The following is a 16,261-nucleotide window of genomic DNA, read 5'->3' as shown; positions in this document are numbered from 1 at the left end:
TGTCCCGGGAAGGCCTACTTGACCAGGGAGGAGGCAGTGACTGGTGTACGTGTGCGGGCATGGCTTGGGAGGTAGGGTTTCTGAAAGGGATAGGGTTTTTAGGCTTTTGTGGGAAGTGGTCATCAATATATAGCAAGCCCTCAACTTAGATGGATCTAAGTTGGATGGATCTTAGATGGATCCAGGGATCGAACCTAAAGACAAAATTGTATATAGTAAAAAAAAAAATGGGTGCAACAGTGGGTGGGATTGCCAGTCTTTCCCTCCAGATGCCAGCCCCATTTCCATTTTTATTTAATTTGCCAAGTGTGTAAAGTTGACCTTCTTTGGAGGTCTTTAAGCAGAGGCTTGACAACCATATGTCAGGAGTGGTGGTGGTGATGGTGTTTCCTGCTTGGCAGGGGGTTAGACTCGATGGCCCTTGTGGTCTCTTCCAACTCTATGATTCTATGAATGCGCACAAATTAAACGTGTGTCAATTGCGAGCTTACTATATTCCAAGGTAGGAAGAGACAACAAGCACTTTACTCCACTGACTTCTTGAAATTTGCTGAAGGTCACGGCGGATAACTTAACGAGCAGAGCTTAGGTGGCCATTTATCATGTCAGCTTTAGTTGAAATTCCTGCCTTGCTGGTGGTTGCATTAGATAGCCGTCAGGTTCCCTTCCAACTTTACAATTCTATTATTCTATGAAGCAGGAAAAGCCTACATGCAAAAGGTGAAATGAAAGATCAAGGTTTATGAACTCACCATAGGAAACAACACATATTCCCGGAGAAAATCATGAGATGCAAATTGATGGAAGTCTCCAAAATCAGCTGGAGAGGAAAGAGGGAGAGGAAATTAACCCGCAAACCACATTAGCTCAGCGCTCCCTGCACATGAAACTCTGAATCTTGAACAGATACAAAAATGTTTAACATGCAGCGAACTGGGATGTCCAATGCAAATATGAGAGCATGGTGTCAAATCTGTGACTTAGAGGGAAAAATCCCTACCAAAGGAAAGACCTTTTCTCACCAAAGGATATTTTATTCTTTTAGTAAAAAACCACCCTTATTTAACTTAAACACAAATTGCTTGATTCCTCCCAATTAAACACTGCCATGGAATCCATTTGGATGAAAAAGAGTTTAAAACTATTTTAAACAAACTAAAACAAAACATGCATACATGCACACAGGACCAAAAATGTTCTGATTTCACCACTTATATTTCTAAAATGTTGCAAAAAGGAACAGCTTGGGTGTGTTTCCCAATTAGGATGATGTCATCCTCTTGATCACAGATCAACAGATCACAGATTTGAGGTAAGGTTTATGGATTATTTTTATACCTGGCTTCCATTTTCATGAGTGTACCTCCCTCACCTCTCTTTCTCTTACCGTCACACATACACACAGAGAGACACCCCCATATTTGTGACCCACCAAGCCAAACACAGTTAATCAGGAGCTTGATAATCTTCCAGATCATTATGTCTTAGAACACATACTATAAATGGGGCTTGCTAAACCACTTGCAGGTTGATGAGACAAATATGATGGTCTGTGTTCAGCTTATGGCAAATCTCTTCAGGTCACTATGATAGTATGCAAGCCCTCTCTTGCCCTACTCTGAAAAATGGGACGCGGGTGGTGCTGTGGTCTAAATCACTGAGCCTCTTGGGCTTGCCGATCAGAAGGCCAGTGGTTCAAATCCATGTGATGGGATGAGCTCCAATTGCTCTGTCCCAGCTTCTGCCAACCTAGCAGTTTGAAAGCATAACAGTGCAAGTAGATAAATAGGTACTGCTGTGGTGGGAAGGTAAATGGCGTTTCTGTGCGCTCTGACACTTGTTACGGTGTTCTGTTGCGTCAGAAGCAGTTTAGTCATGCTGGGCACATGACCTGGAAAGCTGTCTGTGGACAAGCACTAGCTCCCTCTGCCTGAAAGTGAGATGAGCGCTGAAACCCCATGGTTGCCTTTGACTGGACTTAACTGTCCAGGGATCATTTACCTTTACCCTTTAACTACTCTGAAAAACAATTAAGTTTTCTGAGCATTTCTGTTGAGAAGCCGGCAATGGAAGATTCAATGCCTATCCTTTTCTAAGGAGGAGATATTTAGTTGTTGGTCTTAATAAGTTCCTTCGCAAAATGGGGACAGACAATTCAAGTGGCTGTGGAAAAGAGAACATGCATTTTTAGACTTCTTCCTTTTTTGAAGTCTCCAACCCTCCTAGGCGAGATGGATGAAAATCCTGCCTGTAAGTCAAAGTTGCAAGGTGAACTCTAGCAGAAATGTTTTTTCTGTAACATCTCGAAGGTTGCAGAATTCTTTTTCTCGTTATTTCTAGCAGTTTTGATATCTTTTTAGGAACTTGTGCACAAACTTTTCTTCCAGTCATGAGGCACTGTAGGGCACTGGATTTTAAATTCTGGTTGTGGGTTGTTCTACATATGTGCTTACTCCGTTAGGGATGGGAGTGACTGACGGCTTTTTATGTATTCAGCACATAACATCATGCAAATAACTGTATTCATTTTTCAGATGTTTTGGAATCGGGAGAATGAGGGTAGAAGTATTTCCTGAAGGCTATAATACTGTCTGTAAAAGACTCTCCCACCTACCCCGCTTCATTTTAACAGAGAGAAATATTGCCCAAGAGCTCTTGCTTTCTTTTATTTGAATCAGATCAAACACTGCTGAAAAGGTTCTCAAGATGCTGGAAATTCCCCTCGTAAATTACACTAGTCAAATATTCTTGCAAAGCCTTCAAGACAATTTCATATGATTACTGGGTGCCAAAAATGCTGTTTCATTTCATTTCACATTATAAATGTGTGTTTACTTCTAAACTAGAGAACACAAGCAGATAAGAAACTGTGCATGTAACTCTTTTTATTTTTTAAAAAATCTGCACACAAACTTTTTAAAACACACACACACACACACATCTAAATGAAGCAGGGGGAAACCTGTAGGAATTCCCTATGTCACTTTTCAATCAAGGACAATGGGGGGGACAGGGGAAAACTGTAACTGATTGTATGTTTGTTCCTATATTTTAATTTTTTTTAAAAAAAGGTTATGCAGAAAATGAACAATGTGAGCACATAAGGCTTTCTGAATGCCTACAACACTGGAACAATAAAATGCATTCTATCTCAGTCCACAGTAAAGCTTTTGGAGCTATGCCCTGAGAAAAAACTGGCTTAGTTTGGCTGTAATGAGAAACAATGATTTTCTATTATGAGAATGAGCTGTGGTGAACCTTAGTCTCATGCAGTCATCCTCGCATCTCCTCCCTTCCATTTCTGATTTTTAAACTAACCACAGTTTCCAATTATGTCCTAACTGTGGCTTGTTCAGACTATGATTAATGAGAACAAGTCAGAATCTGGAACCACTTTGATCCTGGTTGGCTATCATTAAAATAACAGATTAAACAAACCAGTTTCCCGAGTCAGACATCTTGGGGAACTCTGGTTAGTTTAAAACAGGGGTGCCTAACCTGTGGTCCTCCAGATGTTGCTGGACTCTAACACCCATCAGCCTCAGCCAACAGGGTCAATAGGCAGGAATGATGGGGTTTCTAATCTAACAACATCTGGAGGGCCACAACTTGGCCAGTCATCGTGTAAAACTACTACTCTCCATCCCTGGGTTATGAAACAGAAAAGGGGAAAGCGGAAGCAGTACACTCATTCTTTTAGTGGGAAACCATGGTTTACCCACTAAAAGAACTAGACTACTGTTAGCTAGTCACAATCTATAACAGTAGCTGCAGGGTAGAGGGGGCGGATAAGGCCCAAGGGACTTGTTTATCCGGCCGCAGAGACCCCCCGCCACCGCCGGCTCTTACCGGCACGGCACAGCGCAGGGACCCACTTCTGGGTCAGAGGAGCACCAGAAATAGCTTGTGTGCATGCGCATGGGCCTCCTCCGACCCGGATGTGCACAGGAAATAGTGTTTGCATGTGCGTACGGGCGCGTGGTCCCCTGCCCTCCAGCCCACCGTGCGATCATCGCTCAAGACAGTGGCCCGAGGCAAGGAAAGCTTGGAGACCCCTGGCCTAAGAGCATCAGATGAGGAAGCAAGAGTTAAGGGTTCAAGGCCTGTTCCTAACATGATTTCCCCCTCTGTTTCAACATTTGTTCATTCTCAATATTTCCAGTGTAACTTCCAGCTAATCGGGATGGGCAGCTACATAATGAGAAAGAGAGAGAGAGAGAGAGAGAGAGAGAGACAGAGAGAGACAGAGAGAGACAGACAGACAGACAGAGAAATACAGTGGCTAGAATGTTAAACTGCTCTTCCTAATTTAAATTATGTGTTTCAATCTCATGCAATAGTCTTGGGAATCTCCACCATAGGAAATGTAGCGAAATAAATTTCTAACACTTACAGTTATGCCAGGAATTATTTCTTGGGGGCTGAATTCCATACATATACTATTTCCAAATTATAAAGTGGCACTTTTAAAAATGTCAGTCAGTGGCTGTCATCTGAAATATTTTGAATCAAGCCAGCTACCACGCTGAGCAGGTTGCCACATCTAGTCTACAGTAACTGGAACTTATTCCTGTTGCAGTCAAATAAACAGATAATAAGAGAAAGAGTGAGCAGGTGAGTTTGCCGTACCTTGAACCGCCAAGGCAGCTAGCTTGATCCCATGTTCCCGTGAAGATCGCAATCGTCCATCAAGAACATCTTTTTTTACCTGTAGGTAATACTGATACCTGTAAACAAGAGATACAGCAAAATGAAACCAACAGTACCTACGTCTGGGATTCCCCTCACCGCACCCCGAAAGAACAAAGAGATTGCTGGGCAATTACATTTATACCCAGACATTCTACATGGTTTGTTGTGCATTTGAACCAGAGGGCGAGTGCTTCAGCATGGAAGAGAAATACCTATTCTAAATTCCAGGATTCTCAACTGCATGCAGAGCCTACATAGCAGACTCCATGTTTCTGCAAGCTCCCTTGTGGTCAACGGGACTTACTCTTGCCTTTTCCTGCTGTGATATATCAAAATCCAACCAACACAGTGCTCCTCCAGATACAGTCATACCTCGGGTTGAAGCAGCTTCAGGTTGAGCGTTTTCGGATTGCGCTTCGCGGCGACCCGGAAGTTACAGAACGCGTTCCTTCCGGGTTTCGCCACTCACGCATGCACAGATGCTCAAAATGACGTCATGTGCATGCGCAGAAGTGGCGAATTGCGACCCGCGCATGCACAGACGCACAGACGCGGGTTGCATTCTGCTCTGGATGCAAACGGGGCTGCGGAACGGATCCCATTCGCATCCAGAGGTATCACTGTAGTCTGCTTAATAAGCATTCATCCTGATTTGCTTTCACAAAGGCTTGTGTGGAGGTTGCGCCCACTGTTCACTGAGCATTCATTCTAATACATGTGCATGGGAGTTATATAACAATGAGCATTCATCATTCTCCTCCCTGCTCCGTGTTTACAGCGGTACCTTGGTTCTCAAACTTAATCCGTTCCGGAAGTCGGCAAACCTAAAATTTCCAGTATGTGCTTGAATCCGTCCCTGAAAATACTGACAGTCTGGAGGCTGCTAATAATAATGATCTTTAAAGATGTATTGTAAGAAATCAATGGAACTCTCTAATACGTTTTCAAAACAGTTCCTGTAGCATTTTTGCAAGATGTTAGCTATGAGTCTGGAGCATCTGAAAAATGCCTGCTGAAAAACATTTGTTTATTGATAGGCAAAGCTCTTCTTCTCATTCTCCAGGGCCACTGAAAGATAGAGATGCAGGAGCTGGCCGCTAGACAGCACCAAAGGTCCGACCAAGCCTGAATTCTCCAGTTTGCTGCACAGTTGTGACATTATAATTAAGAATGCACTTCAGAGCCTGGCTGAGCACTGGAAAAGGCCGGGGAGTTTCGCTAGATGCTAAATTTCTGAAGGCCTGTGGGGTTTGTCTAAATTAGGTTGCCTGGAAAGAAAAATAAGCCTGGAGTATGTGAACAGAAGACCTTCCGTTAGCAAAGGGAGCAGAGTTTTCCCTGTTTTGACTGTACATATAATCGCTGCAAGGCTGCCAATCTCATTTCAACGGGTATGCAGGGGAGTGGAAAACAAGTCCAGGCAAAGATGGAACTACAAGATGGTTGTTTCCCTTCAGCAGAAAACGTGAGTTGTAACCTTACGCACCATCAGATGCATATCACGGCATTTACAATAACAGACTAGAGTTGCACTTGGGGAGTAGAACAGGGCAAAAGTTTTAGCCCATCCAAGTGAGAGCAGGCTTCCTTAACCTCGGCCCTCTAGATGTTTTTGGCCTACAACTCCCATGATCCCTAGCTAGCAGGACCAGTGGTCAGCGATGATGGGAATTGTAGTCTCAAAACATCTGGAGGGCCTAGGCTGAGGAAGCCTAGGTTAGAGTCATTCTAGAACAGCCTTTCTCACCCCTGGATGTTGGACTACAACTCCCATCATAACTAGCTAGCAGGACCAGCGGTCAGGGATGATGGGAATTGTAGTCTCAAAACATCTGGAGGGCTGAGGTTGAGGAAGCCTAGGTTAGAGTCAATCTAGAACAGCCTTTCTCACCCCTGGATGTTGGACTACAACACCAACACCATCTGGGGACCCAAGGTTGAGAAGGGCTGCTCTAGAATGCCATGATTGTGGGGTTGTTTTTTTTAAAAAAGAAGAAGCTCAGGCATCAGAGATGGGCCTTGCTGGGCCTCTTTAACTCCACTTTTTAGCTATTCTCAAGGAAGTATGAAGTAAAAAAGCTGAATGCATCTGCAGAAACAAACACCATACAGAAACACTCAGTGAAAGATCTTGGTTTGTTGACATAAGATGGGTGGAACAATATGGCCTGCACTAATTTCTGTCTCATACCACGGCAGTGGCGTAGCGTGGGGGGTGCAGGGGGGGCCGGCCGCACCGGGCGCAACATCTGGGGGTTAGGGTTAGGGGGCGCAAATCCACGGGTTAGGGGGCGCAAATCCACGGGTTAGGGGGCGCAAATTACTTGCCTTGCCCCGGGTGCTGACAACCCACGCTACGCCACTGTACCACGGGCTGCATGCTGTTTTTTTGCCTGTAAGAACTATAACCGCCAACTGATCGATTGAGCAAGTACAAATTGGGTCAAGCGCAAGCGCAGATCAATGCGATCAAGTATCAGGTGCTCACACCATTCTATCAGGAGGTGTGTACCACACAATTTGGGAAATTGGGCTTTTCGTGTGGTGGTACCTGCCCTCTAGAACTCCCTTCCATCAGTGCCTGCTGAAGATGTTCCTCTTTCAAAAGGTCTTCCAAAAATCTTTATCTACGTGCTGTTGCAAACTTCTTTTTCATAATGGTTTATAACTGTTTTTATATATGCAATTGTTTTAACCGTTTGCAACTGTTATATATATGCTTCAGGATGTCTCATGGGAAGTGATTCATAAGTAAGAAGTTTCTAGTGTTTAAACTGATTAAGTTTAGGTACATCTTCACAACATCAAAGTCTCACCAAAAATGTATTTTTATTAAGTATCTTTTATTTAGATCATTGATATATCAACAATTATTCCAACTAATAGCCTTAAATTAATAACATTACAATAAACTAAAAATAGCATAGGGTTTACCCTGCTACTGAACTTATTATTCCAGAACATCTAAACAAAAACAAAAAAAACCACACCCCACAATCGCTCTATAAATTTATTGGGTTGATTTACACATATTCTGTTATAGTAGGTATCGTCACTATGGCCCAGATCTTTTTGATTCATTCAAACTCTGTAGCAGGTATGTTCTTATTCCAGTTCTTTACAATCACTACGTTTGCAGCAGTGGTAAGGTTAGTTTCCACTTCTTGATCATTTCTGAGGAAACGGATTTTACAGTAAATAAATATATTTTTAAGATACTAAAGGAAGTGTGTGGAGTAAAGAAACCAATATGTCTTGAGAGGAAAGGCCATTACCTTGCTATAGTAATACGCAAGGATGGAAACAGTTGTCATCGTCCCTCACAAATAATAATAATAATAATAATAATAATAATAATAATAATAATAATAATAAACACCTGTATGCTTTTAACTTTTAGCTCAATCCATTAAAATTAGCCTCTGCTGAATAATCAATGGAAGCTTTTGTTGATCAAACAACCATTCCAGCTGTCTAAACCTTGCAGCCTTACTGTGACTGTAGGGTGTTTCATCAGCGCAATCAATTCCATTTGCAAAATGGACCTTTCCTCCCCTCTCCCTGTGTGCACCCCCTGCCTCCCCCAAACCTGCTCTGGAAGGTTGGGGAAAACCCCAGAAAAGATTTAGGGTTTAGGGTGGGAGGAAGATGGGGTGGGGATTTCTGTTGCACTCGTGCAAATCCTTGCACTGATGGAGCTTGTTTCTTTTCACTACACTGGATGCAACCCACTGTCTAGATACTGGATGTCTCCAAGCTATACTTTCAATTGGGTGTATTTGAAAAAATTAAAGGAACGTGCTTAATAGCAGCTTCTAATATGAAACACGCACCTTGGTTGCCAGCAAGGTACAACTCCTTTTAAATTCCTCTCTATTACGTAATTACTGGATGGACCGGTAGCCTGTTAATTAAACAGCCTAGACCTGTTCCCATCTTCCTGGTAATTTCTCAGGGATTTGAATGGTTTTTATTTTATTTTTTAAAATGAAAACGATGCCGAAGAAATATTGATTCGGTGAATCATAGAACTAATGAACATTTTCTTAAAATGTAGCAAGTTTGGGATGACAGGCATCCCAGTCCCTAGCACCTTAAAGAGAGCAGTGAATTGCGAAACAGGAACTGGAGTAGGCTGATATGTGTGTTATAAGAGAGGCAGCGTGCTGCAGCAGCGAGAGTGATGGGCTAATACCAGTCCAGAGAGACCCAGGTTCAAATCTCCAGGAAGCCACAAAGCCTGCTGGCTAATCTTGGGTTGCGGACTTGCCCTCTGGGTGGAGAACCATATACGCTTCCCTGAAGCAAAGGGACCCCTGACCATTAGATCCAGTCGTGGCCGACTCTGGGGTTGCGGTGCTCATCTCGCTTTATTGGCCGAGGGAGCCGGCGTACAGCTTCCAGGTCGTGTGGCCAGCATGACTAAGCAGCTTCTGGTGAACCAGAGCAGCACATGGAAATGCCGTTTACCTTCCCGCCGGAGCAGTACCTATTTATCTACTTGCACTTAGACATGCTTTCAAACTGCTAGGTTGGCAGGAGCAGGACCGAGCAACGGGACCTCCCCCCGTCACGGGGATTCGAACCGCCGACCTTCTGATCGGCAAGTCCTAGGCTCTGTGGTTTAACCCACAATGCCACGCCCACATCCCTAAGAGATGCGGATCCCTAAGAGATCCCTAAGAGATGTTAAGAGATAGGCAGGATAAAACAATAATTGATAAACGGATCAGGTTTAAGGCAGTGCCATGGGGGCCTTGGAAAGTGAAACTGATGGATGTGCTCTCGCTTCTACCTGTTTGGCCTACTTCTCACCAAGATAGTAATCCTGAGTCTGCATACCAGTTCAAAGGACTGTCCATCATGCCAACTGGCAGCAGGGTTTCAGACAGAGATCATCCACTACACATCTTATGGTGTGAAATGGTTGGGGCAATATGTTTTTCGCACCATACCTTCGAGATTTCCTCTCTTCTTTGATTCCGGGCTTGTTTTCTCCTTTCCTACGTTATGGGGGAGGGCGCAGGGTAAGGGTTGGGGACCTGCCATCACCAACTGGGAATTAATGTTCTCCCACAAATCTTACTCATTTTTGTCCTCAACAGATTTCAGGTTTTGGATGTACTATAATAACCATTTTTTATTAATATTTTTTGAATTGGTTAGTCGCTTGACTTGCCTGGGGCAATCTGAAGTGCCTTGCAAACAAAGAAAGAGAAAGAGAAGAAAGCCCCCATATAGATACATTAAAACCAAGGCAAAAAAGACACTTAAAATAAATGTATTAAGATTAAACCTTTTGGGTGTGTTTTTTTAAAGGGGGCAGTAATATAGCCTGTGCTTTTGCAACAAAATGGAAGGCATGTCTCAACCCAGTCCTTAGTGCCTGCCCTTGAACTCTTGAATTAATTAAAGCAAATTACAGGGAGACAAAGTACAATGCATAAGCACACCAAACTCCCTTCACAACCACCTATTAATCAGGGTTAATCCAAAATACCAGGAGATTCAGGAGAGTACCAGAAATATGCAGGTTTTGGGTTGTTGGGATTTTCCCCCCCAAACATCACACACACATTTCTGGAATAGCCTCCAATTCTTTACTCCCTTTTCAAAGACATTCTTGAGCATACCTCAGCTGAACTAGGACCATAAATTGTAGCAAATCCAAAACAAGGTGACAGCAATTTTAAAAAAAAAAAGCACAGAGGCCCAATGGGATTAACCCAATTTGTCAAGCTTGGAAAGGAACAAGGAAAAGACAATTTAAAAAGAGAAAAGGCAGCTGAAATGAGCAGGGCAGGAAGCAAGAGGGTGGGGGAAAGAGCATGCTTTCCTTTCCTTTTTTTAAAAAAAGTCCCAGCTGAACACCATGTGCTTCTTATAATTAGAGTGCTGAACAGTTTGCACTGGGCATTGGCTAAGTCAGTGCCTGCCACTCGAAATAATGGGCTGGAATTCTCAGCACCCTGCTTTCCCCTGCTGTGAACACTCTCTTCCCAGGGTTTTGACTCTTGATCTTTTATTTGTGTTATTATTATTTTTTATTAAAAATTTAAACAAAACATATTGTCTTAATACATATCATCCTTGATCCCCCCCCCATTTCCCCCTCCCCCCCATAAAATAACCCACCCTCCCCCCAGACTTCCCTCAGCTACAATCTCTGGTTTCTCTACAGATGCTATTCCCTGCATGTTACATAATTGTATAAATCCTTAATTTGTCTGACTGATTATTGTCAATGAAAAATTTGTGAGTGTTTATTCAAAACCTGCCAAGGAGTCCAGTTCACTTTGTTGTTTCTTTAAGTACTTTGCAAAAGGTTCCCATTCATCTTTAAAGTCACAGTTATCCTTGTCCCATAGTTTATGAGTCAATTTTGCCAATTCTGCATAGTCCATCAGTTTCTCTTGTCATAGGTCTTTAGTCGGGGTTTCCTCGTTCTTCCATATTTCTGTTATTTTTAATACAGGAAGAGCCCTGCTGGACCCAGCATGCTGTTCTCAAGGTGGCCAATCTGCTGCCTACAAAAAGCCAAGAACAGCACACACCCCCACTTCAGATCCCCAGCAGCAACTGGTATAAACAGGCATAGCTGTGCAGTGAACATAATTACCGGTATATCGCTCTCACAACTAGTTGCCATTGACAGCTTTATCATTCATACATAGCAGCTAAAGGGGGCCCAAGAATTATTTAAGAAAGAAAGGTCAATTTAGCACTACAAGGCAATGCTTTATATGGGGAACTTGAATTGATTCACATGATGGGGGTCAGGCTATCCCACAGACAACTTCCACGCATGCTAAGGAACACAGCTCACCATAATAGAGTTTAATTGTGCCAAGCAACACCAACTGAATCATCCCCAAATATGCTTTGCTTGCTCTGAAAGGGACATGCCACTAACATTACAATGTGAGGGAAAGAAGCTTGGGTTACACACTGAAGCAATGTGAGTCAACAGTTTGAAGATTCCTCTGGTATTCAGCCAGGTTAATAGCCAAGTCAGATGATGAGATTCATGCTAAAAGAATCTTAAGGATATGGCGAAGCCAAATGTTAAAAATGAGATGCACTGCAAAGTCTTCTTGTAAAAATGCTTTCAGTACGTGGAGCATGTGGAACCATCCTTGGTGGATCGTTCCTTTATATTTATAATTTACTTGTTACCCATGGAGTAACTTACTGCAATCCTTTTGTTCTTTTCCACATTTCAAATATGTGCTCCAGAACAAGTGTGATGCTGAAAACCATGGCATGCCTGATTATTATTCCCATTTTACAGGTCAGGGTTTGTTTCAAATATTTCTAAGCTGTCTTTCACGGCTATGTAGCCTTCCCAAGACAACTTGCGTTAATAGCAAATGCACAATTTTAACCGTAACACTGGAACATATGATTCAATTTATTTATTTTTAAAAGACTCAGCTTAAATAATCCCAATGCAATAAAATTCAATAGCTACCAATAAAAACCCCAGGAGGAGAATGTGCAGTAAAACCTTCAAGTAAAAACCAGGGGAAACAAATGAGTTTTTAAAACTTTCCTAAAAGACCTGAGCTGAGGCAGCCCATCACATATATCTTAGAAGGGAACTCCACCACTGAAAAGGCCCAATCTCCAATGTATTCCTCATCTCTCATGATGTGATTCCCTGCCTCCTTTCAAAGTTTGGACCAAACCTCTGTTGGCTGTTTTGCATGCACTGGGAAACTATGAGATGCACAATCCTTGCAAAAGTGAAGTGGAATAGCTTTGATTCTGCTTTGGTTCCTTGTATGTAAGGGGAAACCCACCTTCATTTTGAAAGTTCACATAAAACAGCAAACGATGGTTTGCCTTGAATGAAGAAAATAGACAGAAGAGAGAAGAGAGGGTAAAAGGAGGAGAAAATGTGAGCCTGAGAGAGATTCTCACAGTGAAGCAACACATTATCTTCCAGGTTGTAAGCAGTTTGTATAGAAATTGGCATGATGATAAGCCTCTTTTAAAGTCACTCTTACTTGGAGGCAAGTCTCACTGTACTGAACATGACTTATTCCTAAGTAGGTACAGTGGTACCTCGGGTTACAGACACTTCAGATTACAGACTCTTCTAACCCAGAAATAGTACCTCGGGTTAAGAACTTTGCTTCAGGATGAGAACAGAAATTGTGCTCCGGCGGCGTGGCAGCAGCAGGAGGCCCCATTAGCTAAAGTGGTGCTTCAGGTTAAGAACAGTTTCAGGTTAAGAATGGACCTCCAGAACGAATTAAGTTCTTAACCTGAGGTACCACTGTATGCATGGGCTTCAGCTGTATTTATGTAGAGATGCCCTTTGCAACCCCAAGCCAATGTGGGTCACCTCTCAAGAGGGGTTATGTAAAAGTGACATCCTTGTACCCAGCAGCTCGCGCCCAGGTATGTGTTTACAGCTCACTACAGCGCTAAGCTCTGCAGAAACGCCACAGGTCTGGGCAAGCGAATGGAATTCTTTTGTGACTTGTAGGCTCAACAGTGTTGTTAACTAAATCCCAACTTCAGAATCACCTGTGCAACAGGATTGTTTTCAAATTATACATTCGGTTACCCTCCGTCGACCCAATTGCCTTCGGGGTTGGGTACGCTGGCAATGGAGTCTGCAGGCACTGGGGTGTGGTGTGTCATGACCCCGCTAGCACTGTGGGAACTGTAGTTCTGGGAGGGGAACCGGAGCCTCCTAAGAATTCTTGATGGCCTTAACAAACTACAGTTCCCAGGATTCTTTTGGGAAGACGTGACTGTTCAAGTGATGTCACAGTGCTTTCAAGGTACAGTGCGGACGTAGCTTAAAAGTAAACTTGGAAGAAATTCTCCTTCATTCCACGTGCAACAGGGCGGGGGGGGGGCGAGAGCATGTGAATGCAATGCTTTGCCCTGGTGTGCATGTAGCACCTGTTGCTTAAGGTTCTGTGCAAACCAGCGACATTGTTATCCGACCTGGGCAAAGACTGAGCAAGTCCTTTTACTGTCAGAGTCAAATGTACACTGGCATTGGGCCTGCTCACTGGTGTAGCTTGATGGTCACACGGAAATGCTGGTGTGCCAATAGAGGCTGTGGAGAGATTGAACATCTCATGAAATTTTGAGGATATATTTATATTTCCCTTCAAATTATTCATCAGCCACTCTCCAGTGAATTATTTGAACGCCCTAGTAGAACAAAGCTGCATTCATTTACATTAGTTACCCATTCACTGACCTCTCACAGTGCATAAATTCCTCACTGTTAACTACATGGGGGGTGGGAGAAAGAGTGGGGGGGGAGTTAATCATATTCGGATAATTATCTTTCCCCTCCTTGCACAAGTGGGAACTACCATTTATTTTTCTGCGCAGAAGCATCTGCAGAGATGCTTTTCCTATTTTCATTTGAGGAAAAATTACATCCTCATTACAGAGAAATCTACAGATTGTAAAACCCAAAAGGTCAGGGCCACTTTAGTTATTTCAAACAAGTCATGCTGAAAATGCCTCGTACAATTAGTCAGTAAGTTGTCTCGTTTTAATTATTGCTTTCATTTTTTTCCGTAACAAAGAGGGTTAATTGAACTCCGCAAGCACTAAGATGCAAGAAAGGCGCAAAGGAAATTGTGTCACACTTTTCAACTCCCATCTTCTTTCAGGCTCGTTTGCATATTACAATGGTTATGTAAATGCAGCTAATTACATTAAGCTCTCCCTCAACAGTTTATACAAGGGATGGCCAGCTCTTGAGTTCATGGGAACGACTCTGCAGCCCTGACGGAAACCCGGGGTCCATACTTTGTTGCAGAACACAATTCTCTAATGGATCATCAACCTCTAAATTCAAACTGATGCTGTCTAAACAGTAATGGATTTACAATTCTGGGGCTTAGGCAGCATAGGAGTCATCACTGGGATGGAATGGTGGCCGAGGTATGCAATACGTGGTTCCAATTTAAATATAACGCAGCCGAGAGGGGGTAGTTCTCAGATACAAGAGTGAACTTCAAGATGCAAAGGGTGCTAAGTGGGGTATGAATGCAAAGAATAAGGTTCCCACGTACAATGGGACTCCCCACCCCTGTGTGCCCCCTAAACCTGTTCTGGGTTTTCTCCCCAACCCTCCAGAGGCAATTTCAGGGGCATATGGGCAGAGGAGTGAGGGAGAAAGTCCTATTGCACAAGTGGACCTCGTTCACGCACACAACAACTTAGTTAAGAACATATGAAAAGCCTGCTGGATCAGGCCATCTATGCTAGCATCCTGTACTCACAGTGGCCAACCAGTAGCCCAAACAGCCTGACCAAATAAAGCAAGCGTGAATTTTTTCTCCAGCAGGGGAAGGGTTAAGTGGCCTATAAATTATTAAATTAAATTAATAAAACATATAAATAAGTATTACCCTATCTTTACATACTGCTACCACCTGATACTGGGAAGGGCTATAGCTCAGTGGTGGAACACCTGCCTTGCATCCAAGGCCAACCCAAGACATTTGCGCACCTGAGGCGAACAACAAAATGGCGTCCCCACCCCACCAGGGAGGAAAAAGCGAGTGAAGATGTACACCAGGAACAAAGGGTGGGGAGAAATCAAATCAACCTCACATGACGGTTGAAGGCTACCCTGGGGTGAAAGAGGCCTGCTCTGAATCTGGGTGCAGACTCCAGAGAGCAGGCACCACCATTTTCTCCCTAAGGATGGGCCAACACTGCCTCCGAGGGGCTGCTGCAGAGGTGGCATTGTGGGGGCTGTCGAGGAGGTGGAAGATCCAGCCTCGAAAGAGCATGCTGCATTATTATCTTGGGAGATGTTTAGTAAGGCCAATTCTGGGGTGATTTCTAATACTTGCTTGGTTATTTTACTTATTTCTTGTATGGTTGTTGTCCAGAATAGTTGGATTTTGGGGCACTCCCAGCACATGTGGAGGTATGTGCCTGTGGAGATGCACCCTCTCCAGCATTTTGGTGAGGTTCCTGGGTGTATTAGCGCTAGTTTTCTTGGTGTTAGGTACCACCTGTAGGTGAGTTTCAGAGTCAGTTCTTATCTTTTTGTCGATACGGATTTAAAGGGGGGTTTAGATCACAATTTGGTCCATTGAGTGGGGTTAATCTCATAGCCTATGTCATCCTCCCATTGTTTTTTGACTGCATCTAGGGAGTTCGTGGGGAAAAATATGAGAGAGAAACTATGCACACACTTTTGTAAATCAAGAAAATCATTAATAATAAAAAATGAAAGAGAAGAAGAAGAAGAGTTTTGGATTTGATATCCCGCTTTATCACTACCCGAAGGAGCCTCAAAGCGGCTAACATTCTCCTTTCCCTTCCTCCCCCACAACAAACACTCTGTGAGGTGAGTGGGGCTGAGAGACTTCAAAGAAGTGTGACTAGCCCAAGGTCACCCAGCAGCTGCATGTGGAGGAGCAGAGACACAAACCCGGTTCACCAGATTACAAGTCTACCGCTCTTAACCACTACACCACACTGGCTCTCAGCATGCTGCAGCTGCTGCCACAGCAGCAGCAGCGAGCGATGCATTCCTTGGAGGCTGGGTCTGCTGCCTCTCTGGGTGCTG

At 43.5% G+C, this 16,261-nt stretch overlaps 1 protein-coding gene across 2 annotated transcripts in view; it reads right to left on the bottom strand.

Annotated features, from left to right (window-relative positions):
- The window catches only part of PTPN14 (protein tyrosine phosphatase non-receptor type 14), a 125,500-nt gene that overhangs the window by 48,243 nt on the left and 60,996 nt on the right, over positions 1-16,261 (bottom strand). For both annotated transcript variants that reach the window (XM_081185970.1, XM_081185971.1), the window contains exons 4-5: positions 4,630-4,727; positions 753-820 (exon numbers count right to left, since the gene is read on the bottom strand). In XM_081185970.1, coding sequence (XP_081042096.1) covers positions 753-820; positions 4,630-4,727 — 166 coding nt within the window. The remainder of the gene's footprint in view (positions 1-752; positions 821-4,629; positions 4,728-16,261) is intronic.

Source organism: Podarcis bocagei (genome assembly GCF_964188305.1).
Source record: "Podarcis bocagei genome assembly, chromosome: 3".
NCBI classification, from domain to species: domain Eukaryota; kingdom Metazoa; phylum Chordata; class Lepidosauria; order Squamata; family Lacertidae; genus Podarcis; species Podarcis bocagei.
This window is presented reverse-complemented; position numbering and strand designations above follow the sequence as displayed.